The 24,370-nt window shown below is 37.5% G+C and overlaps 1 protein-coding gene across 1 annotated transcript; it reads left to right on the plus strand.

The window, feature by feature from the left end:
- Positions 1 to 413: 413 nt before the first annotated feature.
- LOC143561988 (auxin transport protein BIG-like) lies at positions 414 to 20,303 on the plus strand. Its single transcript, XM_077049922.1, has 14 exons — positions 414 to 780; positions 880 to 989; positions 3,886 to 4,036; positions 4,136 to 10,164; positions 10,270 to 10,887; positions 10,956 to 11,136; positions 11,227 to 11,461; positions 11,546 to 16,087; positions 16,167 to 16,389; positions 16,552 to 16,956; positions 17,062 to 17,205; positions 17,298 to 18,323; positions 18,759 to 19,262; positions 19,355 to 20,303. Exons 1-14 carry the CDS (start codon positions 537 to 539, stop codon positions 20,129 to 20,131), a joined length of 15,189 nt encoding a protein of 5,062 aa, XP_076906037.1. The 5' UTR covers positions 414 to 536; the 3' UTR covers positions 20,132 to 20,303.
- Positions 20,304 to 24,370: the final 4,067 nt, after the last annotated feature.

Below are 24,370 nucleotides of genomic sequence, written 5' to 3' on the forward strand. Positions count from 1 at the left end.
ATACCTTTAAAAAACTTTACGACATGTTTAATTTCTCTTTATTTTTTACCCGTTTAAATTGCTTTAAATTATCTACGTAAAAATATACGTTTCGATCCATAAAACAGATCCGCCATACATTTCTCTTTATACATCCTAACCCGTCACGAAACGAACCATATCATAAAAAAAAATCATTCCACCTAACAGTTATTATATATTTATATGGTATTTAAAGACGACTTTTGAAATAAAAAACTTGGAGGGCACGTAATACAAATAACCTTTTGTCATTTTTATTTATTTATTTATTATTTTCTCTCCTTTACACCTTTTCTTCTTTCTTTCACACCGCCTCTCATATCATTTCCTTTTTCTTTCACTTAATAATATAAACCCCTCCACTCCTCCTTTCTTCCATCATACAAATACAAATACAAATAATAATAATCTGTCGGGAGCTTTCTTTCTTTCTTTCTTTCTTTCGATCACGTAACGCATCTCTTTAATCAATCAAATCACATTCACAATCGGTTATCCGATCAATTTATCCAGCCATGGCTGACGATATCGGCAAACTCGTTGGAGTTCTGTTCGACGAGAAAGCCACGTCATCATCCAACGATATCAGACTCCGTTCAGAGAAATTAGGGCTGGAGAAGCTGTATTTGATCCTCAAACAAGGCGTTGAGATTGATACTAGTGATGGTAAATTAGGGCTTCAACGCTGGGACCACTCTCAGATTCAAGCCGTTGTTTCCCTAGCCTATGCGATTGTTGCTTCCACCCGATCCATTTCTGGTACTTATTATTATTAGTTTTTAGGTTTATTTTTGCTTCTTTAGATTATTAGATTATAACTTGTGTTTGGATTGGATTGGATTGGATTGGATTTCACAGTGGAGCAAGTGGAACCGATAATCGTTGCCGTCATGGAGCAGTCCTTGGAGTTTGCTCTTTCTTGTTTCGACAAGTCCGTTGCTACCACTGATGATTTAACTTTCATTCAGGTATGCAAAGCTAAAACTTCCTTTTCAGTTTAATCTATTTCAGTTCAAACTGCATAATTATGTTACTAATTAACAACCAAGATATCTAGTTTCTATATTTGAACCCAAATTGACTTGGGAGGAGCGGAATAGGCAGGATTTGATAGATAGGAGTTCGTGGAGACGTAGGATTAAGGTTAAGGATTTGGGGATGATGCTTTTGTGTCTTAGGGGCTTACATAGGTGGACCGGGCATGTTGTTTGTCTTCCTGTATTTATATATATATAAATACAGGAAGACATATATATGTGTGTGTGTGTTTTATGATATTATATGTGTTTGTATTTTACTATGTCACTCTTTTACCATTTGTTTTGTTATCAATACATGTATGTTGTTTGTTTTGGAGCCAGGCTTCTCGCTAGAAGCAGCCTCTCTATCCCCATATGGATAGAGGTAAGGTTTGCCTACATCCCACCCTTCTAGACTGATAGCTTTTGCTATTTGTGGGATTTATTGGGTACGGTTGTTGGTTATTTAAACTGGTGGGAGCTGAACTTGATGAGGACAATTGTGTGAATTATTTATTATTCTAATTTATCATTGTGTGACATTTGGGTGACAAGTTCCTGTCTTTTATTCTTTATATTTTTTTAGCAGCCATGATTCTATATGGAGTTTTATAGACTTGAAATCAGGAAGATATTCTAGCATGTTAGTTGCATTTACTATTCCTATATTTGGTTATCGATGAACTCACAAGAGTGTTGTTAGTGACATCTTTATGCTACTTATAGAATGAAAGGTGGTACGATAGGGTCACCTTATCGTATATTTAGTAATTTTTTCATTTTGAAAACTTAGTGCCACAAGTGTTGTATCAAGTAAGTCTATGCCCGCTTGCATATCCATTACCAACTGTTACTCGCACCATGTCCAGCCTGCAAACCTCTTTCATGATCACTATAACACTTAATTATCAAATCTAGCAGAACAATCACAATTGCTTATGCGGGCTTATTTTTTCAAGTATATTGACCAATATCCATCTCACTGGAAGATCTGCAAGCCATATGGTTTTTCTTTTTTTACTTGTTATGGGTTGATTATGTTAGAGCTTCTTCCAGGCCTACATGCCTACTTTCTTGCATGCAACTATGGATCTTGGCATATGTTATGTATGTCCATGTTGCTTTGGATGATGATATTTGATAATTAAGTGATACGATGATCAAAACTATTGATATGAATTATGAAGAAAATCCTGAATATATTATACCGGGGAAATTTTCTTATAGACACATAAATCCCCACTTCAGGAACCCGGAAATAAAATATCGATTATGCACGACTGTTAAGATCAACACACTCATGAGTCATGGGCATCTAAATCGTTGCCTATACTTGTAGTAAAGATGTTTTCCTTTCAGTATAACGCCAAGCTTAGTTTTAAATTGCGCGCATATTGCGATGATGTGCTGATGCGAGGTCTTGGGCGCATCAACTGCTGCGATGCGTTGGGGTTACATGTTGCGCCTGATTTCGCATATTGCGGCCCTTTGCATAATGCACTCTGATGCGCGCAACGTGTAATTAGGGCTAGAATCGAACCTTTTCAATTGAAAACTGGGTTGGATCTTTTAGTTATGGAAGTTACTACTTACCTGGAGATGATGATAAAGAAGAATCGATGTAGAAGGTTGGGAGATGGAGGAGGAGGTGGCAGCTAAATTGATATATAATTATATAAACCCTAAAATTGTTATCATCTACTTGTACATGAAGTTTTTTTAGTTGTAAATTTGAACTAAAGGCTTTTCAATTTATTTAATACATTATATATACAATATATTGGGCCTAACAATCAGCAGAATTTTCGTTTACTGCTTTTACCCACGTTTCCAAGTTAGTAGCTAAATTTTAGTTTGGGTAAACAATTAGCAAAGCTATTCATTTAATGTTATTTACCCATATTTTTTTTAATTTTTTTAAAGTTTAAAAGTTAAGATGTTAAAATATCATGTATAATTATTTTTTAGAATTATTTTAACAAAGAACGCATCAGATACGTGATGCGCTCGCATCGCGCATCGAATTTTGGGACATAACGCATCAGAGCGCTTCACGCTATTTAAAACCAAGACGCCAAGGGGTTTTACATCCTGATTAACAACATTATAAAGTTGAACCGGGTTGTTTTCTTTTTCAGCCTCAGAATATTTGTATACATAGGGACTAGTTGGGAATTTGTTTTAAATCTATACTAACTAAAACACTGAACATTGAATTCAATTATGCAAGTGTAAGGGATCTTGTCTGAAACGTTGACACGATTGGTGAATTATGGATTCTGTTTGTTTCTTTAACTAATATGTTTTAGTAGAAAGGCTGAATACTTTCATTTCCAATATATGGCCATTCACGAACTTGACCAGTATAAATCTTACTTGGGTTTAGGGTTAAGGCAAACAACTCAAATGGCTATGGTTATTTTTCTTAAAAATCAACTCTTAAGAGCTTATGTTATGGGTTAAGCGGCCGAGTAGCTTTTATTATTTTTTTATCAAGCACTTGATGAGATTTTAAAAAGAATGGCCCTAATGGTAATTCCATCAAGCAAGTGTTGTGCCCATATAGTCATTGAAGTCTAAAGTGTGCCATTAGTTGTTAGCATAGTGATTATTGTCATTAGTCATAATCATAGTGATTAACACCATTAGATTAGTTGCATGTAATAAGAAAGTGGTAGCGACTGTTGAAGTTTCGTCTTTCTCTCTCTCTCTATAGCTTTTTCTTTTCTCTCTCCAAGCTGGTATATCTCAGGATATTTGGTAGTTGTTAATGCATTGTCTCAGAGCGAGTGCAGTGAATGTATCTTTACTGTTTTAATAGTTAGTTTTTCAATACCTCTTGCAGTTAATGGAGATTGCACTAGTTGATGGAACGATTAAAGAGGCTGATGTGTGTCATCCTTCTTCTTTGAATTCACTCATAGATTCGTTGAAGTCAATTGCATTAAGAAGTGAAAATATAGACTTGAAAGACCATATTGAGTGTATCGTTCAGGGTATTCATCTTCATCTATCTTTACATATGGTTTGTTTTATGATTTAGTTCCAAAGTTTCCTAATGATGTGTTTTTTTGTGTCATGACTCGTGTATAAAGGGAATAGTTGCTCAAAAGAGAAAAAGCCTGTGGATCGTCTTCTTATGACACTGGCTTCCGAGTGGACACAACATGATATCATGAACTCATGGACAAATGGAAGGAGTTCTCATGAATTTAATAAGCTGGTCCCACTGTTGCAGCACTGGGCAGTTGTTCACCTGGGATGCATACAACGCCTTGTTTCATATTGCACGGGGCTGTTTGAGAATCTGGATAAGTGTGATGAGAAGATAGACGGCAACAATTTGCGAAAAAGATTGTCATTTTGTACAAGAATTTTCAAATTACTTGCAAGTGTTACTAAAGATGCCCCGTATGTTGAATATGATGCCAAATTGTTGGGATCTGTTGCATCATTTGTAAATGGGCTTCCTAGTTTGTTTAGAAGCGGATACGAATTTGTCACAAGCAACATATCTGTTGAGTTCAATATTGAAAGTCTTGTGGTGTTAATGTTAGAGGCGTTTCTTCACCTAGTACATACGATTTTCTGCAACAGCAATGTGTTTCAAAACATCTTGGCATGTGTAATAGTTTCAGTATTTGAAAATCTGGATGTTGATGTGTGGAGATATGATAAGTCTGTTACAAACATAAAGTTTCCAATGGCTTACTTCCCTCGAATTGTTCTTTACATTCTGAAATTGGTTGAAGATGTAAAGAAACAACAGTATCAAGCTCTTGAATTGAAGGGCTTACAAACAGGAAACAGTCAAGTTGATTTGTTCTCATGTGGTGGTGGTTCCGGAAGGATCTCTTTGGTGAAGAAATACACAGTTGAAGAGTTGTTAAAAGTAATATTTCCAAAGTCAAAGCAATGGGTGGACAATTTAATGCACCTTGTTTTCGTTCTACACTCAGAGGGGGTCAAGATGTTACCTAAACTGGATAGATCATATTCCAGTTGCACAAAGGCTTCTTCCACATTGGAACCTGAAAGCACAGTTTGCCATGAAGATGAAGCACTGTTTGGTGATCTTTTCTCTGAGGGTGGGCGCTCTGTAGGATCAACGGATGGATTTGATCAGTCGGTTATTGCTATTGGTTCTGTTAGCAATCTGAATATGCTGCTCCAAGCTGCCACAGAAGTGTTTATCTTTTTGAAGACCAGTGCTTTTTCTCCTGAATGGAATGGTTCAATATATGAAGATGCATGCAATAAGCTGACTTCATATCATATCGATATCATGCTTTCGGTTCTCAGCTGTCAAGGGTGTTATGCTGGAGACAGGACTTCTGATGCTGGTGATAGAAAGTTTGTCCATACTCATGAGGTTTGCTATGAGGTGTTACACAACTTAATCTCATTCAATGCTTTGTCTGATTCTCTTGAAGAGTATCTTGTTTGCAAAATATTGACTGTAGAGAATGGTTCTTTTGTGTACAATCATCAAACACTAGCTTTATTAGCTCATACACTTATATGCCGGGTTGGTTTATCTGGCAATCAATTGAGAACAATAGTCCAGAAAGTGTTTGTGGAATTTGTGTTTGAGAAGGTGAAATCAGTCTGTGCACGCTGCCCTAATCTCAAAGAACTTATTGAGACTCTTCCTTCAGTCTTTCATATCGAAATTCTTTTGATGTCATTTCATTTGTCATCTGAAGAAGAAAAGGCGGTACAAGCGAACTTCATATTTTCTTCCATTAAAACAGTTGAGCTTCTCTCTGCTGGTTTCAGCAGCACCCAATTATCATGTTGGGCAATGTTAGTATCACGATTGGTTGTGATTCTTCGACACATGATATTTTACCCCAATGTTTGTCCTCCAACGTTACTTTCAGAGTTGAAATCAAAGTTAAGGGAAGCTCCACTTGTTAGGTCAGTTTCTATTGGTAATGCAAGCAATCATACGTTTTGGGCATCAAGTTTTGTGGAGAATGTGATGCGAGTTTTTTCCATAGAAGGGGAAGTCAGCAGTTACTTTTTAAATCAATTGATAGATGTCACATCCTTTACTGCTTCAGCATGCAAGGAAGATGTGGCGGTTGAATGCTTAGGTCTGAATTGGGCAGAAGTATGTTCTTCCTTCTCTTGGATTTTAGGGTTTTGGAGAGGCAAAGAAGCATCTACAATGGAGAACTTGGTTCTTGAAAGATACATTTTCATGCTTTGTTGGGATATCCCTCCTACGCACACCACTGTGGATTTGATTCCTTCTGACCTTCATACTCTTGATATAACTAACACTGAACACTTTCTGTACTTCAGTCATTCAATCTTGGGCAGTTGTGGGGTTGCTAAAGGTATTAATTTCTCAAAATTAGTGTTCTCTGTGCTAAAACAGTTGCAATCAATGAGATCATATGTGGAAACTGAAGAACTTGGCTGGGATTTCATGAGGAGTGGATCATGGTTATCTTTAGTACTGTCCCTATTTGGAGCTGGAAATCAGAGGTATAGCATCAATAATGAAATTGATTCACTGGGTGTGGTCTTACTGGAGCACACATCTAGAGATGCTGAGTTTCTTTCGCTTGCTGAAAAGTTGGTCATCAGTTCACTTAATGCAGATACCGTTACAGTGCTGTTACAGTCGTTGTCTGTAATATTATGGGCCTACAGAAACGTTTACCAGAAAACCTTACTTTCTACATTCGGTGATGGCCAGAGCTTTGAGAACAAGTTTTCACCTCTATTGCTTCTAAAACACACCGGATTTGACAAGTCGTTACATGATGTGCTCTTTGAGAAATGCTCTATCAGCCCTGGCCAACTGGAGTCTACTTGTGAACTTTTATCAAAGCTGGGTACTGCTGTTGATAAGATGGCACCAGGAGTCTGGAATAAGGCCTTTTTGGAGCTTATATTGCATGGTTTCCCATGTAGCAATCAAGTTTGCAGTGGGTTTTTGCTTTCTTGCATTCTTAGTATTAAAGGGATTGTTTCTGTTCTGGATGGACTTCTCAAGGTTATTAAGGCTAAAGAAATTACCTCCATTGATGCTGAAGTACGCAATGAGATTCTTGAGTCTGTATTGTCAATTAAAGTCGATGGGGTATTTAGCAGTCTTCATGGCCATTGTGATGCAATTTATGGAACCTTAAGTGATGACTTAGAAGGTTTTGATTACAGAAGTTTTTTTACAATGAAGAACATGTATTATATTTTGAGGGATATTAATGCTAAGGAAGTTGTCGATATCTCTGTTAATGAATGTGTAGTGACTAAAGCTATTGAAATCATTGACAACATCATGAAGGATTCTGTAAGGTCATCGGTATTGAAACATATCATGTCTGATGGAGATGTTTCGGAACAGCATGGGGATCTTTTGGTTCTCATTGATGCATTGGACAATTGCAACTCCGAATCGGCAAATGTGAAGGTTCTTAATTTCTTTGTTGATCTGTTATCTGGGGATATTAGTCCCAGTTTCAAACCGAAATTGCAGAAGAAGTTCCTTCACATGGATTTGATTCGCGTTTCCAAATGGCTGGAAAAGAGGCTATTAGGGTCCACAAGTGAACCTTCACGCGATGCCATTTGTGTAAATGGAAGCTCATCATCCCTAAGAGAATCAACCATGAAATTTATTGCATCACTAGTATCTCCTCCCGAATCACAATCTGAAGAATTGCATCATCACATTTATGAAGCTCTGTTGGTTTCACTTGATAATGCCTTTATGCTGTATGATGTCAATACAGCAAAATCGTATTTGAATTTCGTTGTTCAACTTTCAAACAGGGAGGCATCAGTGAAACCACTTTTGGAACAGACAGTGCTGCTGATAAATAAACTGGCTTCCGATGAACGTTTGCTTCAAGGCTTAAAGTTTCTCCTTGGTTTCCTTGGATCTATGGTAAGTGATTTTGGGTCTAATAAGAACACTGCCACAATGTTAGTTGAAAAGTCTTCACGTAGGGGTGGTTCTGGGATAGGACCTTTGGCTTCAAGGTCTTTAGGTTCAAGAAAACATCCTGATGCTTTGGTTCTTTCTTCTAATCAAGAAGGTGGGTCCGCATCTCTTGATTGTGATGCAACTTCAGCCGATGAAGATGAGGATGATGGAACATCAGATGGTGAAGTGGGTAGTATCGATAAGGACGACTTTGATGATAGTAATAGTGAAAAAGCCCTTGCTTCTAAAGTTTGCACATTTACGTCTAGTGGGAGTAATTTTATGGAACAGCACTGGTATTTCTGTTACACATGTGATCTGACTGTTTCAAAAGGCTGTTGTTCTGTTTGTGCAAAAGTGTGTCATCGAGGACATCGTGTTGTGTACTCCCGATCAAGTCGGTTCTTTTGCGACTGTGGAGCAGGGGGTGTACGAGGTAGCAGTTGCCAGTGTTTGAAGCCTAGGAAATTTACTGGAGGCAACAGTAACAGCAACAGTACACCTACTCGTAATGCTGGTAATCTTCATTCGTTTCTACCATTCACAGATGATGGGGATCAGATACCTGAAAGTGAGTCAGATGTTGATGAAGATGGTTCATTGGACATGGATACCTCTTTAAGAATATCCTTTTCAAGGGAAATACAAGAGGCAATACCATCGTTGATAAAAGAACTTGATGTTGAAGATCGGGTGCTTGAACTTTGCTCCTCGTTGTTGCCATCTATAATTAGCCAAAGAGACTCCAACCTTTCCAAAGACAAGAACATTTCAATAGGTGAAGAAAAAGTGTTGAGTTTTAGTGCTGATCTTCTACAATTAAAGAAGGCATATAAAAGTGGTTCCTTGGATTTAAAGATAAAAGCAGATTATTCAAATGCAAAGGAACTCAAGTCCCATTTGGCTAGCGGTTCCCTTGTCAAATCATTGCTTAGTGTCAGCACTCGTGGCCGACTTGCTGTTGGAGAGGGTGATAAAGTAGCTATCTTTGATGTTGGACAACTGATTGGACAAGCCACTATTTCACCTGTTACTGCTGACAAGGCTAACGTGAAGCCTCTGTCGAAGAATGTTGTTCGTTTTGAGATTGTGCATCTTGCTTTTAACCCATTGGTTGAGAATTATCTTGCTGTGGCAGGCTATGAAGATTGTCAAGTTCTTACTGTAAGTCACCGTGGAGAGGTTACAGATCGTTTAGCAATTGAACTTGCTTTGCAGGGTGCTTATATAAGGCATTTAGAATGGGTTTCTGGGTCTCAAGTTCAGCTTATGGTGGTTACCAACAAATTTGTGAAGATATATGATCTTTCTCAAGACAACATCAGTCCCATGCACTACATCACCTTGCCTGATGACACAATTGTAGATGCAACACTGGCTGTAGTTTCACAAGCAAAAGTTTTCCTTCTAGTCCTTTCTGAACTTGGTAACTTATACCGGCTAGAGTTGTCAAATGATGGAAAAGCTGGTGCGAAAACATTAAAAGATATTGTGGAAACCCCAGGACGGGAAACACACGCAAAGGGTTCCTCCTTGTACTTCTCATCAACTTACAAGCTGCTGTTTGCATCATATCAAGATGGAACAACCTTAGTAGGCAGGTTAAATAATGGTGCATTGTCTCTATCTGAGGCATCTGCTGTTTATGAGGATGAACAAGATGGTAAGCACCGTCCAGCTGGATTGCATCGTTTCAAAGAGTTGCTTGCTGGCAGTGGGCTATTTGTTTGCTTCTCAAGTGTGAAATCGAATGCTGCACTGACTGTTTCAATTGGAGAGCATGAAATTCTTGCACAGAATATGCGGAATGGGGTGTATTCCACTTCACTTTTGGTGGGTATAACCGCATATAAGCCGTTATCGAAAGATAAAATTCACTGTCTTGTTTTGCATGATGATGGCAGTCTTCAGATATATACACATGTTCCTGTTGGGGTTGAAGCTGGTGCGAATGTGATTCCCGAAAAAGTTAAAAAGTTAGGGTCAGAGATACTCAACAGTAAAGCTTATGCTAGTTTGAAGCCAGAGTTCCCACTTGATTTTTTTGAGAAAACCGTATGCATTACGGCTGATGTGAAGTTAAGTGGTGATGCCATCAGAAATGGGGATTCTGAAAGTGCAAAGCAGAGCTTAGCATCAGAAGATGGGTTTCTTGAGAGTCCTACGCCTGCAGGGTTTAAGGTACCATTGATTATTATGCTGCTTATAACTATTTCAAGTAATCTACTTTCATTACATTCTTATTGACCTTTGGTTAACATCTGACACGTCCTTCTGTTTTTCCAGATTACTGTTTCTAATTCGAATCCTGACATAGTCATGGTTGGTTTTCGTGTCCATGTGGGTAATACATCTGCAAATCATATACCATCAGATATAACCATTTTCCAGAGAGTTATAAAACTAGACGAGGGCATGAGGTCTTGGTATGACATCCCATTCACAGTTGCAGAATCACTTCTGGCTGATGAAGAAATCACAATATCCATAGGACCAACCTTTAATAGATCAACTTTGCCCAGAATAGACACCTTAGAAATCTATGGTCGAGCAAAGGATGAATTTGGTTGGAAGGAAAAAATGGATGCAGTATTGGACATGGAAGCTCGGGTGCTTGGTAGCGGTTCCTGGGTTGCAGGATCTGGGAAGAAAGGCCGTACTGGTCAAGCAGCACCCATTGAAGAACAGGTTGTTGCAGATGGACTCAACCTTTTGTCACGGTTATATTCATTATGGAAGCCAGAGGGTAGTTCAAATGTCGAGGATGTTAACACACAGCTCAGCAAATTGAAGTGCAAGCAGTTGTTGGAAACGATATTTGAAAGCGACAGGGAACCTTTGTTGCAGGCCGGTGCATTTCGTGTTCTTCAAGCTGTGTTCCCTAAAAAAGAAATATATTATCAGGTATTTACCAAGTCATTTTCTTAGTTACTTTAATATATGCTTAAGCTAATCTTAACTTATATGTTTAGGTTAAGGATACCATGCGGCTTTTAGGGGTGGTAAAATCAACTTCCACTCTGTTATCGAGGCTGGGAATTGGTGGAAGTACATCAGGGTGGATAATTGAAGAGTTTACAGCTCAAATGCATGCAGTTTCTAAGATTGCACTCCATCGGCGTTCTAACTTGGCTACGTTTCTTGAATCACATGGTATAGTTTGTGTTTGAGTTTCATTTTAGATTTGATTTTTTCTTCAGTACACTTGCTGAGGTTTTGTGTTCTATTTTCCATCTTTTGTAGGTTCGGAGGTGGTTGATGGGCTTATGCAGGTTCTATGGGGGATTTTGGACATAGACCAGCCTGAAACACAGACCATGAACAACATTGTTGTAGCATCTGTGGACCTCATTTACTCTTATGCTGAATGTTTGGTTTCACATGAAAAAGATGCAGGAGTTGATACTGTTGCTCCAGCTGTTTTTCTTTTTAAGAAACTTTTGTTCTCTCAAAACGAGGCTGTTCAAACTTCTAGCAGGTGATTAATTACTTAACTACCCATCTCTTAAAAGGTAATCTGTATGTTGTATATCAAATACTAATTTTAAGTATTTATCTGCAGCTTGGCCATATCTTCACGGTTACTTCAGGTTCCATTTCCAAAGCAAACAATGTTAGGTACAGATGACTCGGTGGACAGTTCGACCACTGCTCCTTCACGTGCTGATGTGGCAAGTTCAACAAGTGGAAATGCTCGGATTATGGTTGAGGAGGATTCCATCACTTCATCTGTTCAATACTGTTGTGATGGCTGTTCAACTGTCCCTATACTCAGGAGGAGATGGCATTGTACAGTTTGCCCTGATTTTGATTTATGTGAAGCCTGCTATGAAATGCTTGACGCTGACCGGCTTCCTCCACCTCACTCCCGAGACCATCCTATGTCAGCAATTCCAATTGAAGTGGAAACATACGGTGGAGATGGAAATGAAATGCAGTTCTCTACCGATGATTTAACTGATCCAATGCTGCTGCCAGTTGCATCTGATGCTGGCATGCAGACATCTGCTCCTGCAATTCATGTATTGAAAACCAATGAATCTGAAGAGTTTCTAGCATCAGTCGCTGATCCCGTTACAATATCTGCATCAAAAAGGGCTATAAATTCTTTAATCCTTTCAGAGTTCCTTGAACTTCTAAAAGGATGGATGGAGACAACTTCTGGTGTTCGGGCTATCCCAGTTATGCAGCTCTTCTACAGGTTATCTTCTGCAGTAGGTGGACCTTTTGTTGATAGCTCAAGGCCTGAAAGTCTAGATCTTGAGAAACTGATAAAATGGTTTTTGGAGGAAATTTCAATTAATAAACCTTTTGAAGCCAATACCCGTTCTTCGTTCGGGGAGGTCACTATTTTGGTCTTCATGTTTTTTATATTAATGCTGCGAAACTGGCACCAGCCCGGTAGTGACGGTTCGATACCAAAACCAGGTGGATCAACAGATTCACACGATAAAAGTGTTACTCAGATTTCATCTTCTGCTCCAGTTACTTCTTCATCTACAGTGGATGACCAAGAAAAAAATAGTTTCCATTCTCAACTGCTTCGAGCTTGCGGGTCTCTTCGGCAACAGGAGTTTATAAATTACCTTATGGATATTTTACAACAGCTAATGCATGTTTTTAAGTCCCCGTCTGATGGTTTTGATTCTTCACATGGTGCTAACTCTGGATCAGGATGTGGGGCCCTGTTAACTGTGCGCAGAGAGATACCTGCTGGTAATTTTTCTCCGTTCTTTTCTGACTCATATGCAAAGTCTCATCGCTCGGATATGTTTGCGGACTACCATCGGTTATTGTTAGAGAACACGTTCAGACTGGTTTACAGCTTGGTTCGTCCAGAAAAGCATGACAAGTCTGTAGAAAAAGATAAATTCTTCAAAATTCCATCTGGGAAGGATCTGAAACTTGATGGATATCAGGATGTTCTATGCAGTTATATCAATAATGCCAATACGACTTTTGTCAGAAGGTATGCTAGGAGGCTTTTCTTGCATCTGTGCGGTAGCAAAACACACTATTACAACGTTCGTGACTCGTGGCAGTTTTCAAGTGAAGTTAAGAATCTGTATAAACATATAAACAAGTCGGGTGGATTTCAAAGTACTCTCTCATATGAGAGGAGTGTCAAGATAGTGAAATCTTTGTCCACTATGGCTGAAGTAGCCTCTTCACGACCAAGAAACTGGCAGAAGTATTGTTTGAGGCATGGTGATGTTTTGCGTTTTCTTCTTAATGGCGTGTTCTACTTTCCAGAAGAATGTGTGTCTCAAGCTCTTAAGCTTCTCAATTTGTCCTTCTACAATGGGAAGGACATTAGCTTGTCATTACAGAAAGTTGATGGAAGTGAAACTGTTTCTGCAACAAGTTCAAGCAAATCAGGGTCACAATCTGCTGATTTAAAGAAGAAAAAGAAAGGAGATGATGGAACAGATGCTGGTTTGGATAAATCCTACATGGATATGGAGCCAATGGTTGATATTTTTTCTGACAAAGGGTACGATGTCTTAAGGCAGTTTGTGGAGTGCTTTTTACTTGAGTGGAATTCTAGTGCTGTTCGTGTTGAAGCCAAATGTGTACTGTATGGAGCCTGGCATCATGGAAAGCAATCCTTTAAGGAAACAGTATTGACCATTCTTTTGGAGAAAGTAAAATTCTTACCTATGTATGGTCAGAATATTATGGAGTATACAGAGCTGGTCACTTGTTTGTTAGGGAAGGTACCTGATAACAATACAAAGCAACAGAACAATGAAATTGTAGACCGATGCTTAACTTCTGATGTGATCAAGTGCATCTTTGATACACTTCACCTGCAAAACGAGCTGTTGGCCAACCATCCCAACTCACGTATATACAACACGCTGAGTGGATTGGTGGAGTTTGACGGCTACTATCTTGAGAGCGAGCCCTGTGTTGCCTGTAGCTGCCCTGAGCTTCCTTATAGTAGAATGAAGTTGGAAAGTCTGAAATCAGAGACAAAGTTCACTGATAACCGCATAATAGTGAAGTGCACAGGAAGCTACACCATTCAGAGTGTGACCATGAATGTTCATGATGCCCGCAAGTCTAAGTCAGTTAAGGTATTGAATCTGTATTACAACAATAGACCTGTGGCTGACCTGGCGGAGCTGAAAAACAATTGGGCCTTGTGGAAGCGTGCCAAAATATGCCATCTTGCTTTTAATCAGACTGAACTGAAAGTGGATTTTCCCATTCCCATCACTGCATGTAACTTCATGATTGAACTTGATTCTTTTTATGAGAATCTGCAGGCTCTGTCTCTTGAACCTTTGCAATGCCCACGGTGCAGTCGTCCTGTTACTGATAGGCATGGAATCTGTGCCAACTGTCATGAGAATGCTTATCAGTGCAGGCAATGCCGCAACATCAATTATGAAAATCTGGATTCTTTTCTATGTAATGAGTGTGGTTATAGCAAGTATGGACGTTTTGAATTCAATTTCATGGCAAAACCGAGTTTCACATTTGATAACATGGAGAATGATGATGATATGAAAAAGGGATTGGCTGCTATAGAGTCTGAATCTGAGAATGCTCATCGGAGATATCAGCAGCTTTTAGGGTTTAAAAAACCTTTACTGAAGATTGTATCAAGCATTGGCGAGAATGACATGGACTCTCAACAGAAGGATTCTGTTCAGCAAATGATGGTTTCTTTACCTGGTCCTTCATGTAAGATAAACCGTAAGATTGCACTTCTAGGTGTTCTTTATGGTGAAAAGTGCAAAGCAGCTTTTGATTCTGTCAGCAAAAGCGTTCAGACCCTTCAAGGGCTTCGGCGGGTTTTAATGAATTACTTGCACCAAAAACATTCTGATGACTCCGTGGCTTCATCTAGACTCGTTGTTTCCAGGTCACCAAACAGCTGTTACGGTTGTGCCACCGTATTTGTGACACAGTGTCTCGAGATCTTACAGGTATTGTCAAAGCACTCAATTTCTAAGAAGCAACTTGTGACTGCTGGAATTCTGTCCGAGTTATTTGAGAATAATATTCATCAAGGTCCCAAAACAGCTCGTGTTCAAGCCAGAGCAGCACTTTGTGCTTTTTCTGAAGGTGACAAGAATGCAGTGTCTGAGTTAAATGCTCTTATACAGAAGAAGGTAATGTATTGCCTTGAACATCATCGTTCTATGGATATTGCACTTGCAACGCGCGAAGAGTTGCTTTTGCTTTCAGAAGTGTGCTCTTTGGCTGATGAGTTTTGGGAATCAAGATTACGGGTTGTCTTTCAGTTATTATTCTCTTCAATTAAATTGTGCGCCAAGCATCCTTCCATATCCGAGCATGTTATTCTTCCTTGCTTGAGGATTATATCACAAGCATGCACTCCACCAAAACCTGATTCATCAGACAAAGAACAAGGAGGAAAACCCCCACTGCAAAAAGATGAAAACAGTACAAATTCGTCTAGACCTGTTGCTGGAAGCAAGTCTGTGCCTGAAGCATTTGAGAAAAACTGGGATGGTTCTCAAAAGACTCATGATATTCAGTTGTTAAGCTACTCTGAGTGGGAAAAAGGTGCTTCTTATCTTGATTTTGTTAGGCGACATAAAGTTTCACAGGCAACTAGACACGGGCAGAGGTCACGACCTCAACGGTATGAATATCTCGCCTTAAAATATGCCCTTAGATGGAAACGCCGTGCTTGTAAAACAGGTAAAAGTGAAATAGCATCGTTTGAACTCGGTTCATGGGTTACAGAACTGGTTCTGAGTGCTTGTTCTCAATCTATAAGATCTGAGATGTGCATGTTGATCAGTCTGCTTTGTGCTCAAAGCTCATCAAGACGGTTTCGGCTATTAAATTTACTCATGTCTTTGTTGCCTGCAACTCTTTCTGCTGGTGAGAATGCTGCTGAGTATTTTGAGTTGCTTTTTAAGATGATAGATACAGAAGATGCACGTCTTTTCTTGACAGTACGTGGATGTTTGACTACAATATGTAAGTTAATTACTCAAGAGGTAAGTAACGTTGAGTCTTTGGAGAGGAGCCTGCGTATTGACATCTCTCAGGGATTTATCCTTCACAAACTTATTGAGCTCTTAGGAAAGTTTTTGGATGTCCCCAATATCAGATCCAGGTACTGTTTTTTTGCACATTGGTTCTTTTGTAGTTTGATATCCTTTTTATGTTTTACATAAATGTTATCTGGATGCCAGGTTTATGAGAGACAAGTTGCTCTCTGAAGTACTTGAGGCCCTGATTGTTATTAGGGGATTGATAGTGCAAAAGACAAAATTGATAAGTGACTGCAGCCGACTTTTGAAAGATCTTTTGGACAGTCTTTTGTTGGAGAGCGATGAGAATAAAAAGCATTTCATTCAGGCATGCATTGGCGGTCTACTAACTCACGGGGAAGACAAAAGAGGACGGTCTAATTTGGTATGTCAGATATACTGTTTAAAAATCTTCTCTCAGTTGACAGTATTACTCTAGCTATGACCAATAATATTGTTTCAAATATGCTTTCTGTATGTGGAATCGAATCTATATCTTTTTTTTTTCAAATATATTTTTTAGACTAAAATGCAATCAATTATGCAGTTCATATTAGAGCAACTCTGTAACCTGATCTGCCCATCAAAACCGGAAGCTGTGTATCATTTAATACTGAACAAGGCACATACCCAAGAGGAGTTCATTCGTGGTTCAATGACAAAAAACCCTTACTCCAGTGCTGAAATAGGTCCATTGATGCGCGATGTCAAAAACAAAATTTGTAATCAGTTGGATCTCTTGGGTCTTATCGAGGATGATTATGGTATGGAATTGCTTGTAGCTGGAAATATAATCTCCCTTGATTTGAGCATTGCTCAAGTTTATGAACAAGTTTGGAAAAAGTCAAGTAGCCAATCCACGAACACAGTTGCTGCCACCACATTACTTTCTTCTGCTGCTGCCACATCAGCAAGAGATTCTCCTCCTATGACTGTGACCTACAGGCTTCAGGTTTGCTTTACCCTTTTCCTAAACACAAATACAATCAAGTATTCGTCTCTATTCAAAGGCTTGTTTAACAGTTACTCATTTTGTGTTTCATTTTTCATCTCACAGGGGTTGGATGGTGAAGCCACTGAGCCCATGATCAAAGAACTAGATGAAGATAGAGAAGAGTCTCAAGATCCCGAGGTGGAGTTTGCCATAGCAGGTGCGGTACGGGAGTGTGGCGGGTTAGAAATATTATTGGAAATTGTTCAGGTGTGTATCTAACGTCTTTAACGCCCTCTTTTATTCTCTAATGCTGCGTTATACTTTATTAAATTGCATTATGCAATGCTTTTATCATGCAGCGTTCTCGAGACGATTTGAAGTCAAACCAAGAGCAACTGGTAGCTGTCCTGAATCTTCTAATGCACTGCTGCAAAATAAGGGAAAACCGGAGGGCCTTATTGAGGTTTGGAGCTTTAAGTCTACTATTAGAAATCGCACGACGCGCGTTTTCTGTTGATGCCATCGAGCCAGCTGAAGGCATTCTTCTAATCGTTGAGAGTTTAACAATGGAAGCTAACGAGAGTGATAATATCAACATCACCCAAAACGCTCTTACTGTCTCAAACGAAGAAGCCGGGGCTGGAGAACAAGCCAAAAAAATAGTCCTCATGTTTCTAGAAAGACTCTCACACTCACTAGGGCTTAAAAAATCAAACAAACGGCAGAGAAACACCGAGATGGTTGCTAGAATTTTACCTTACTTGACTTATGGTGAACCTGCTGCAATGGAAGCACTCGTTCAACACTTTGACCCGTACCTGAAGAATTGGGTTGACTTTGATCAGATTCAGAAACAATATGTAGAAAACCCCAAGGACGAGAGTGTCTCTTTACAAGCTCTAAAGCAGAGATTTGCAGTTGAAAACTTTGTTAGGGTTTCAGAGTCCTTGAAAACAAGCTCTTGTGGGGAAAGACTAAAAGACATCATATTGGAAACCGGGATTACCGAAGTTGCAGTCAAACATTTAAAACAGAGTTTCGCGTTCACCGGAGAAGCTGGATTTAAATCCAGCCCTGAATGGAACTCGGGACTAAAACTAGCGTCTGTTCCACTTATTCTCTCCATGCTTAGAGGGTTATCAATGGGACACCTGGCCACGCAGAAATGTGTGGATGAAGGTGGGATATTACCTTTGCTCCATTCATTGGAAGGCGTGTCTGGAGAAAATGATATTGGTGCCAGAGCTGAAAACTTGTTAGATACTCTCTCAGATAAAGAGGGAAAAGGTGACGGGTTTTTAGCTGAGAAGATTCTTGGGCTCCGCCATGCCACACGGGATGAAATGAGACGACTTGCTCTAGTGAAGAGAAAGGAGATGCTTAAGGTAATTATATATAGTATTTCCGTTAATATTAACCCTTCAACTTAAAAATTGACACATATATTATGTTTTTTTTTCCAAAGTTTCAAGTTCACCCTTTTATACAATAAATAATGTATAATTTTAATTCTCTTTATCATTTAAATTTATTTTTATATGCTAAGTTTGCTTCTTTTAAAAAAATTTCTAAATACGCGGCTATTTATCAATTTTTTCAAACTCTAAACGTTCCGTTATAATTTTTATTGAAAATGGAGTTGTATTCTTTGTATTGTATTTTTGGTATTGTAAGCTAGGGGTTAACATTTATTACTTAGTCCTGGCAAACTGTTTTTATGGCTTTTGGTTTTGATACGAGTTGGCAAACTCTCTTTCCGGATTCTTTGTTTACTATTTTTAGTAATCTGATTGATTTTTTTTATATTTTTTTGTAAATAGGACCTCGGAATGCGTCAAGAACTAGGTTCTGATGGTGGAAAACGAATCGTCGTTGCTCAACCAATTCTAGAAGGTTTAGAAGAAATGGAAGAAGAGGAAGACGGGTTAGCTTGTATGGTATGCCGTGAGGGATACAGACTTAGACCAACCGACTTACTCGGTGTCTACACGTTTAGTAAACGTGTAAACCTGGGTGTTGCAACTTCTGGAAGCACCCGTGGAGACTGCGTTTATACAACCGTTAGCCATTTTAACATCATTCATTTCCAGTGTCATCAGGAGGCCAAACGCGCAGATGCTGCACTTAGAAACCCGAAGAAGGAATGGGATGGGGCCGCTCTTAGAAACAATGAGACACTTTGCAATAATCTGTATCCGATTCGAGGGCCAGCAGTGCCATTACTGCAGTATACACGGTATGTTGACCAGTACTGGGATTACCTTAATGCCCTTGGACGCGCTGATGGAAGTCGACTTCGCTTGTTAACTTATGACATTGTTCTGGTACGACATTTTCGCACTTAACCTTCTGTTTTCTATCGTAATTACTATTATTATTTGTTATTATATCTGATGTGATACAATTAATGTTATAGATGCTTGCGCGATTTGCAACTGGTGCATCGTTTAGCACCGACTGTAGAGGTGGAGGAAAGGAAAGCAATGCGAAATTTCTCCCGTTTATGATCCAGATGGCACGCTATTTTGTCGATCATGATTCGTCTCAACGAACCAATCTGGCTAAATCTGTTGTAGCTTATCTTGCTTCTTCCACTTCGACTCCCGCTTCCGGTTTGACCCCGGATTCTAAATCCCTGACCTCGTCCTCTGCAGGAACCGAGGAGACGGTTCAGTTTATGATGGTGAGCTCACTTCTTTCAGAATCTTACAAATCCTGGTTGCAACACCGCCGTGCGTTTTTGCAGCGTGGTATATACCATGCATACATGCAACGGACTCATGCCAGGTCATCACACCGCTCAGCATCATCATCATCAACAGCAACGCCCACTAAGTCAGATACATCACCAGAGGAACTGTTGCCTATAATACAGCCAATGCTCGTGTACACAGGGTTAATTGAGCAACTGCAGCGATACTTCAAGGTGCAAAAGAAAGGAGCGGGCAAAACCGCGGAGAAGGATGAGGAAGGTTGGGAGGTGTTAATGAAGGAGAAACTGTTGGATGTAAAAGAGTTGGTTGGGTTCTCCAAAGAGATGTTATCATGGTTGGAAGATATGACTAGTGCTGCGGATTTGCAGGAGGCGTTTGATGTGATTGGTGTTTTGGCTGATGTTATGTCTGGGCCATCGGGTAAGTGTGAGGATTTTGTATATGCTGCTATTGAAGCTGGCAAAGGCTCAAGTTTCTGAAGATGCGTGGGTCGGGTTGGGTCTGGTCCGGGGCATTCATGGTTGATATATGACACGACCAAATTTTGACTTGCTGATATTGTTGTTGTAAGGGTCGTTAAAATAGTTTCTTGTTTGGAGCTTGCATAGTGTATGAATGTTCTTTTGTTTACGTCTAAAGGTTGCGTGAATTTTCGGTGGATTATTATTATAAATAATAAACATTCATCTTATTATCTTGATCCGAAAAAGGTGTGTTCTTTAATGGTGTTGGTTTGTATGTTGATTTCAGTTTAGAGTTTGGTTAGCTTAGGATTAATTGGATGATATTATATATGTTTGTTGGGGAATTTCAAAATTAAATAGGTTGGATTTTCTGATTTGTAGTTTGCACTTTTAGATTGAAAGTGTGTGGTGGTTCTTACAAATATAGAATTCAGAGAGATCTAGAAATTCGTATGTGATTTTAAGTGAATTCAATGAACTAGAATGATACCGATATGTGTTTTTACTTAAATGCTAATAAAATTATATGTGATATTTTTAGATGCTATATAAAGCCCTTTGGTGCGATGTTGTACCATAGCCGTTTATCTTCAAGTCTAGATAGATATTCAACGAAAAAACTCCGGTAAACAAACTTTCTGACCACCTCACACACACACACACACACACACACACACACACTTACTTTTCCTCAACCATATTCCCATCCCCCTTGAAGAATCATTGTCAGACAACGAATCTGTTGCAGCAGATGTTCAAATCCAAGATCTGTTTCATAAAACCTTTGATTTCTCTGCAACTTCCTCTGCTCCTTTTTAGTTATCAAAGGAGAGAGAGGATCCAAACCCTAGAAGTTGAATCTCCGTTGGTGGCCGGATTTAGTTTTTTTTTTACCCGAGATGTGGTTTTTCAGTTGCCGGATTTGATGGCTTGCGGATGAAACATATTTAAAACGTCATATTTTTGAAAAATATAAAACATATTAAAATGTATATATTATAAATTAGGCTAATACAAATGTCATATTTATATAAAAAATATTATTTTTATAAAAATTATGAGATATTAAATTGTTATTATAATTCAAATACAAAAACAAACAAAGACAATCAGAGATAAATTAAAGTTTAAAACATGTTTATAAATTATACCATGAGTACAAATAACGCATGTTAAATAAAACATAATCCTCTAACAAATCAACATAAAAATGTATGTCTCATACACATTTTGGAAGTGACTGGCCTCCGAACGTGAATGTCATTGTCGTTTAGCAATCCAAACAAGCTGCACATGACAAATATTTTATTTGCATAACTAATTTGACAACAAATATAAACAATATATATATATATATATATATATATATATATATATATATATGATGGGTATCATTACAGAACTGTTAAATTATTTAAGAACTTGAAGGAACCCTTGAAACCTAACATTTTTTATAAAATTTTTTGTATGTTAATGTTTAAAGTGTAGTTTTATCATTTTTTATATCTATAATTACGATTACAATTTTGAAAATTAGTTTTTATACGTATCAATGTTTTGTTTTACACATATGTAAATTTGTTGGTACATAAATTTTACACGTATGTAAACTTGTGACTAATATATGTAATAAAAGTTTCTTTTATAAAAATATGATAAAACTACTCTTAAATAATGTTAATATGTGAAAAAAATTAAAAAAAATTGGTTGTGTAGAGTTCCTAAGAGTTCTTAAATGATACCAACCCTATATATATATATATATATATATATATATATATATATATAATCATGAGAGAACTCCATTTTATGGAGAGAACTAGAAAACTAATAATGAATTATTTTTAATTTAATTAAAAAAAAAAATTTAATTTTCTTTTCTTTCATCCTTCTTATATGTTGTTATTCTTCACCACAAAAAAATAAAAAAAAATTAATGAGTAATGCATATATGCAATACACCGACTTTTTTTATAATACATATGTGCAATAGTGTGCATTTTGATATTTGATATAGTGTTGAATAGCATATATATAGTTGTTTGTATTGTTTATTTGCAATAGTGTTATATTATATACAAAAATTAAAAAAAAATTGATATAGTGCATATGTGCATTAGTGTTGTATTACATATATGCGATAATGTGTTTTGCATACAATTATTAGTGTCGTATTTGCATATATTCAATAGTGTGTATTGGATAATGCAATTGTGTTGTATTATATGCAATAAAACACTATTGTATATATGCAATAGGCATTAGTGCACATATGCACTACAGTACTACATCGACAAGATTTTTTTTTTTTTTAGTATCAATATCATCTAATTAGAATGAGGAAAGAAAAAAAATCACAAAATGATTTTTTTTAAAATAGTTAAAAATAATTCTTTACTAGTTCTCTCTTTAAGATGAGTTCTCTCTAGATACCACCCCTATATATATATATATAGGGGATGGTTCAAGAGAGAAATGATATTATTGTAAGAAATGAATATGAACCAGCAAATACTCTATCAATGGCATTAGTTATTCAACCAAATTGGGGGTGATACCCTGAAATTGATATCAACAGATAACAATTGATTGATAACCGGAACAAATTATTGGTAAATCAGTATTATATTTTGATTAGTAACTGGACCATTATAGTATAAAAAAACTTACTGGAAAAAAGTAATATGCGATCGACAGGGGTGGTAGATGAAGTAATATGTAAGAAAGAGAGAGAGAAGTTAAATTAAAATGATTATTAGGGTTTACAACCTTAAGGTTTATATAGTGGGAATGAGATATTTTATGTTGAATAAAATAAATTATGAATATGTGAAAAAGATTTAAATGAAAACATGATGACATGGATGTATATGTGGACAACCTAGTTGAATGTCATGTGGAACATTGTGTTGCTTTAATAGTATTGTAAGATGATTCAATTACAATAGAGAGGGAGTGTTATATATATATAACTAGGTTTTATTCCCCGTATTACGCAGTTGTTTTACATTATTCGTTCTAATTCTAATACTTATATATTTTTTAGGATTTTAATTTTAATTATTGTCACACCCAAACTTAGGGCCTGGACATGTGACCAATAGTTGGTACCTGTTTTGTAAATATATCAGAGTTTAAGGTTGTAAAGTGGAAGTTTTGATTAAAATATTAATATAATCTAAAAGACGGGACTTAAATACCCGTTAGTTTGTTACAAAAGAGTTGAAGTTGTAACCATAAGTTACAATATTTTAATAAAACTTCATGAGCCATCAGATCGTTTAACGGCTAAACTCCAACTCCAAACATCTACTCTTGGTTACATGTAAAACAATTTATAAAATACGTCAGCAACACATGCTGGTGTACATGTTGACGCTAAAACATTTATGAAAACCTTTAGTTCGTACTCGAAACAATCAACGTCCCTCTAGACCGGAGTACCAATTATATCACGTTAGTCAAGCCCTCACAACCCTATAGATTGGCTCAATGAGACGGGAACTTGTACTACGCGTGGAGCGGTATGCCTACCCTCTACCACATATGAGAGGATTCAAACACACGTATAACTAGCCCAACTACCAGCCGATGCTAAAGTTTTAGGGATACATTATCCCATGTAAACTTTGGTTTTTGGGTAAATGACTCGATTAAAGACTTTTAAAGTTATGAGCGTATTCACCTTTGTTTTGATCAACGCTTTTATTGATTTTATATTGAAGTTACCTAGGACCTATGGTACAAGAATAACCAAATATAAATATTAGATCAATGATCTAGCTATAGACCTTTAGTCTATTTGCATAATCGTTACCTTGACATTATTTTATTTATAAAATACACCTGAACCTTTAGTTCAAGATGTTTATCATTTCTTTCTTACGTTTCTTCTTCATTAAGAAATATATATATATATATATATATATATATATATATATATATATATATATATATAGGGAGGGGTTATTGTAAAAAGGTGAGTGTGTCTAAAAAGTGTAAGAAGCAATATGGGTGGTTAGATCTTGTTAATCAATAGTCAATATTGAAAGATGGAATAAGTGGAGGAGTGTTTTATTTTAAAGGCTTAGATTGGTGTGTTAAATGGTAGTTTAGTCACATTAGATATAAGATGTCAATTGAATATATTTGAAAGCTCCTAGATTTATGCAATCATCCTCTCATTTTTCCAAAATATGGTTATCAATATAATATCTTTATATTTTTTTCCCATCATATATATTGAAACAAAAA

This window comes from Bidens hawaiensis, unplaced genomic scaffold (assembly GCF_021521415.1).
Source record: "Bidens hawaiensis isolate Kalapana, Puna unplaced genomic scaffold, B.hawaiensis_p1.1 tig00020892_1, whole genome shotgun sequence".
NCBI lineage: Eukaryota > Viridiplantae > Streptophyta > Magnoliopsida > Asterales > Asteraceae > Bidens > Bidens hawaiensis.

Bases quoted from the DNA above. Each gene is read 5' to 3' on its own strand.
- LOC143561988 (XM_077049922.1), top strand. From the start codon at position 537: ATGGCTGACGATATCGGCAAACTCGTTGGAGTTCTGTTCGACGAGAAA. The intron at 4,037-4,135 runs GTATTCATCTTC...TCGTGTATAAAG, and splicing joins TATTGAGTGTATCGTTCAGG to GGAATAGTTGCTCAAAAGAG. The intron at 18,324-18,758 runs GTAATTATATAT...TTTTGTAAATAG, and splicing joins AGAGAAAGGAGATGCTTAAG to GACCTCGGAATGCGTCAAGA.